At 37.7% G+C, this 5725-nt stretch overlaps 1 protein-coding gene across 1 annotated transcript; it reads left to right on the top strand.

Moving 5' to 3' along the window:
• The first annotated feature begins 662 nt into the window (after positions 1 to 662).
• On the top strand, positions 663 to 1595 carry LOC103604719 (olfactory receptor 1L8-like). Its single transcript, XM_008589292.1, has one exon. The coding sequence runs from the start codon at positions 663 to 665 to the stop codon at positions 1593 to 1595; it is 933 nt and encodes a 310-aa protein (XP_008587514.1).
• The last annotated feature ends 4130 nt before the right edge of the window (positions 1596 to 5725 follow it).

Raw genomic sequence — 5725 nt, 5'->3', positions numbered from 1 at the left:
ATAAATAAATAAATAAATAGATTGATTGATTGATTGATTAAAATGAAAGATAATACTAATTATTCCATGACCTGTTGAAGACCCCCAATATCATGTCTATAATCAGGAAAAAAAATGAAGTGTTCCTTATAGAATTGGTCTTAACTTTAAGATTTCAACTGTAATAAAATACAAAAATGCCTACAAACAAAATATATAAATTGAATCTCAAAAGAAAAAAGAAAAATGTCTCCATGCCTAAATTTGAAGGATTTGAAGGATTTTATGCACATTAGGACTAGAATCATTATACCATAAACAAAGATTTATAGGATTTATTCTTTATGTAATTAGAATAAAGAAAACAATTTCAGATTAATTTGTTTGCTTCATTTTACGAAACAATTAAATTTTCATTACTCATGGATTTGAGTTTTTTTCCTGCTACTTTCTCGAAGGTACAGTACTAAATTTTATGCTACTGTCAGAAAACATACTAAATTTAATGTACTATTAAAGTGAATAATTACGTACAAAAAAAAGAGAGAGAGATATGAGATTCTTCCAAAAGCTCATGAAAAAAAAAAGGGGTTACTAAAAGTAAATAATTTTTTTTCATGAACTTTTAGTAAAATCCTCTTATGTTAAATGGTTGGATCTTCTCTTTAGCTGATAACACAAAAATGGAAAGACTCAACCAAACCAGCAGTGTCTCCGAGTTCATCCTCCTGGGACTCTCCTCCCGGCCTGAGGACCAAAAGCCACTCTTTGTCCTCTTCCTCACCACGTACCTGGTCACCATAACAGGGAACTTGCTCATCATCCTGGCCATCCGCTCCGACCCCCAGCTCCAGACCCCCATGTATTTCTTCCTGAGTTTCCTGTCTTTCACTGACATTTGCTTAACAACAACCATTGTCTCCAAGATGCTGGTGAACTTTCTGTCAGAAAAGAAAACCATCTCCTATGCTGGGTGCCTGACGCAAATGTATTTTCTCTATGCTTTCGGTGACAGTGACTGTTGCCTTTTGGCAGTCATGGCCTTTGACCGCTATGTGGCCATCTGTGACCCCTTCCACTACATCACCACCATGAGCCACCACCGCTGTGTCCTGCTGGTGGCCTTCTCCTGCTCATTTCCTCACTTCCACTCACTCCTGCACACACTTCTGCTGAATCTTCTCACCTTCTGTGACTCCAATGTTATCCACCATTTTTTCTGTGACATCAACCCTCTGCTGAAACTGTCCTGCTCCTCCACATTTGTCAATGAAATTGTGATAATGACAGAAGGATCTGTTGTTCTGGTGACCCCCTTCCTATGCATCACTTTCTCTTATATGCGAATCCTCATCACAGTTGTCAAGATTCCCTCAGCTGCTGGGAAACGCAAAGCCTTCTCCACCTGTACCTCCCACCTTACTGTGGTTATGCTTTTTTATGGAAGCCTCTACTATGAATATTTACATCCCTTGTCCAGCTACTCTGTTAGGGACCGGGTGGTGACAATTGTGTATACAATTTTGACCTCCATGCTAAACCCTTTTATCTACAGTCTGAGAAACAAAGACATGAAGAGGGGCCTGGGAAAGCTGGTGGGCAGGAGGAAATCCTAGCCAGAATCTTGGTGGGAATGTTCCTGAGTGTCTCTGATTCTAGATATTGTTCCCACTGGTTCCTGATACACACAATAAACTCTCATAAGCCAACAGGAATAACCCATGTTTGTCGTGGATGTTGGGTGTTATCCATTTCTTTACACATGTGACTATCAACCATTGAGACCTTATTGTGATTCATGAATTAGCTGAAGGTCTACCTATGTGTTTGCTTCCAATTTTCACATATTCCCCTTTCTCCATCTGCCTCTTCTCCAGGAAACCTCATCTTTCTACTCCTTCTAAGAGCTGCTGAAGACCTTTATTTTCCACAAAATTTCTGGAAACTAATTTATACGTCTTCAATAACTTTTGATCCCACTAGTATCCTTGTTTTGTTGGACTTCTGTAATCCATTTGTTTAGATCTTTGAAAGTCATAATAGTGATTTGAGGTTGGAGTGAGTAAGAGCTGGAAGGAAGAGAGAAGGTTAGAGGTAGAGAGTAGACAAGAGATTGGGACTCTCATCAAAGCAAGGAATGTGTCTGGCCCATCAGTTTCTGCAAGGATTACATCTCTTCTTTCCCCCATATCTTTGACAATAGCATGTTCTTTGTAGTGAACAACAGTCCAACTCTTAGCATTGATTAGCTAACTGACATGGGTCAATGTAATTTACCCTGATGATCAGGCCAGGGAGCAGGGGGAGCTCGGTTTATTCTGGGTCCCTTCTCTGGTTATCTCTCATTTGTCCCTCACAGGTATTCACTCCTCTTCAGGCCCCTCTTAGCTTCAATTCTCCTTAGACCATCCCTATTTCCACCATCACTATCATTCAGCAATCTGTCTGCTTTCAGAGAAAGATTTATTGTATGTACTGAGAATTATTCTCAGTATCTTTTTTTTTTTTTTTTTGTCTTTTGTCTTTTTCCGTGTCCAGCAACGGATCGCAACCCTCAGTGTTGCCCCCGTACCGGACCGGGGACCGGCAACGGGATTGCAACCCTCGGCGTTGCTCCCGTGCCTCGCTCAGCCAGTGAGCGGGAACCGGTCTGTATGTGGGATCCGAACCCTCGGGCGGGAGCGCCGCCACGCTTCCCAAGCGGCGCACTTATCCAGTGCGCCACCGGGCCAGCCCCTATTCTCAGTATCTTTTGAAGAGAAAATAAAATGTCATATGTTGATGTCAAAGACAGATCTAACTAAGCGGGTACAGAAGAATATTGGGCTGCTCTGGTATTTGAAGAGTCGTCCAGTGCCACAGGCAAAGACTTTTGGTCACTTTTGGTTTTATCCTTTATTCTTTATTATTCTGTCAGTAATTTTAGGCCTTACTGTATTTTATATCTTAATATTTTTATCATTTACTATTCCCCTATCACATTCCTAAAGACATATGTATATTGTAGCATTGTCTGTAACGGCAAACTTACTAAAATGAGAATCAGTGTCCATAAATAAGAGAATGGTAAATAAGTCATGATAGCAAAATAGGTAAATAAATACCCCCTCAATTGTTCCATGGAAAGGAATAATATCCTGTAGATACAAATAAAGAGGTCTCTAGGTCTGATCTGAAAAGCCATTATGAATCAAGATTAAGTTGCATGTTAAATATAAAAGAATCAACATATTAGGAAAGAAATTATATGTAATGTGTATGTGTACATAATGACTAGGTGAGATTATATATTCACGAAGAAAGCTATCCATTAATAATGGTAATTTCTAGAGGTGACAGTGGACTAGAGAAGGAGATAACATTTGTCTTTTTGTTTGTACACCTCTATAATTGAATTTGTGGAAATGTATTGTTTGTAGAATTCAGACTACTTATCACTACAAAAAAATGCAGTGTAACTTATTGTTTGTTTATCATCATCAGTGTGGTTTTTTAAAAGAGTAATAATATCATGTCACAGTAGGGAAGAGGTGGTACAAGGGCCACCTCACCAAAAGGGCTCTCCATTCAACGTCCAAATTCTTATTTTGGAGAAGAATCAGATAAAGAGGAACAGTCCAGGAGTGAAGCAATATGGCTTCTGCCCAATCTACAGGTGTCTTCTATTGCTGCTACCACTTTGTATTGGAAAAGAAGACCCTGATGTTAACACTTTGTCGAAGACTGCTCAGAGCCATGGATCTATGACTGTGTCCCTTCAGTAGTTCAGTTCACTTGGTTTATGACATGAAACACTAGTGACTATCAATTCATAAATGGGGCAAAGACAGAAATCCACATGGAAAAATTAAATTAGATCCCAGCACACAGAATATGCAAAAGTTAACTCCAGATTAATGATAAACTTACATATGAAAAACAAAACGTTTAAGATTTTAAAAAATAATATAGAATATCTTTGTCTCCTTGAGGCAGGAAAACACTTCTTAAACAGACACAGAAAGCACTAATCATTAAGTAAAAGAAGAGTAAACTGAAGTGCTAAAATTAAGTCTTTCTGTTCCTTTTTATCAAAAGACATCATAGAGTAACAAGGCAAATAACAGAATGGTAAAACATATTTGAAATTTGTAAAATTAACAAAACACGCAAATTAAGAATATGCAAAGATCCCTAGACATCAGTCAGAAAAAAGCAGAAAAAGCCATGGGGGAAGCAATGCAAGACAGTTAAGCATTTCACAAAAAGAAGGAAATTCAAAAGACCAATAATCATGTTAAAAAATGCTGAGTTTCATGGCTAGCAGTTATTTTTCTTTTAGTATTTTGAATATATCATCCCATTTTCTTCTGGGCTGTAGTCTAGACAACGGTTTGCAAATTTTGTTGATGTTTTTAAAGAATCAGCTTTTGGTTTCATTGATTTAATCTATTGTTTTTTAGATCCCTATTTCATGTCTTTCTGTTGTAATATTTGTTATTTCCTACTTATTTGTTTTGGTTTAGTTTGCTCTTCTTTTTCTATTTTCTGAAGGAAGAAGTCTACATTACTGGCTTGAGATTTTTCTTATTTTTAATATAGGTGTTTATAAGTATAAATTTTCTTCTAAGCACTGCATTAGCCCTGCATCCTACAAATTTTGATATGTTGTGCTTTGATTTTTATCTCAAAGTGTTCTCTAATGTCCGTGTGATTTTTCTTTTTACCCATTTTTTATTTAGGAAAGTGTTGTTTGGTTTCCACACATTTGTGAATTTTCTAAACACCCTCCTGTTATTGTGGTCACAGAACATATTTTCTATGATCTTAGTCTTTTTAAATGTATTAAGACGCTTTTTGTGGCCAAAAAAAAAAAAAAGCAAAACTTCATCAACTACAGTCCTCAATACAATGTTTTGTAAAATTAATCATATAAGTGAATTATTTATATTTCATTTTCTATATAATTTTTATACTGTAATTTCAAAATATATAAAGTTTATCAACAAAGAGTTAGTACTCAATTAAGAAAACCTGAATTTCATTAATAATTTTTTTTCCCAAGAAACTGTGACCTTTAATTGTACACTTGCTAGGATTATTTTTAAAATGGCCTTTTGAGGAAAGTACATAAAACAGGTCATTTAAAAACAAGTATTAAACTGGTTACAAAAATTTTTTAAAGTTCTCTCACTGATATTTAAAGAAATGCAAATGATACACCAATTTTGCCTCTCAAATTAACACTTTAAAAATTGTTATTTAGATAGCGCGACCCTGAGAAGTGTGTGCTGTGATACCAGAGTACCATTTGCATTTCCAAGAGCAACAAAAAATGAATAAATCTTTCAACAATGAACCTACAATGACAAACAAGCAACAACAGGATCGAGGATTTAGGGCCGACACAAAAGAAGACTCCTGAGAGCGCACAAGCCCTGCTGCAGGTTCGAGCAAGCAGCCCAAGACGACAAAGGCCAAGTAAGTCAGCAGAGACAACACAGAAACGGAGTGGAACGCGCCGGACCAGCCCAACTCTGCGAGCTCTATACTATAGAAGAAGAAGCCCTTGAAATGAATGACAGGGAATTTCGAGTGTTAATCCTAAAGAGACTGAATGAGATACAAGAAAACACAGCTATGGGGCCGGCCCGGTGGCGCACTGGGTAGTGCGCCGCTTGGGAAGTGTGGCGGCGCTCCTGCCCAAGGGTTTGGATCCCACATACGGACCGGTTCCCGCTCACTGGCTGAGCGAGGCACGGGAGCA

The sequence above is a fragment of the Galeopterus variegatus genome, unplaced genomic scaffold (genome assembly GCF_000696425.1).
Source record: "Galeopterus variegatus unplaced genomic scaffold, G_variegatus-3.0.2 Scaffold5363, whole genome shotgun sequence".
NCBI classification, from domain to species: domain Eukaryota; kingdom Metazoa; phylum Chordata; class Mammalia; order Dermoptera; family Cynocephalidae; genus Galeopterus; species Galeopterus variegatus.
The sequence above is the reverse complement of the archived record's forward strand: the minus strand, read 5'-3'. Positions and strand labels throughout refer to the sequence as shown.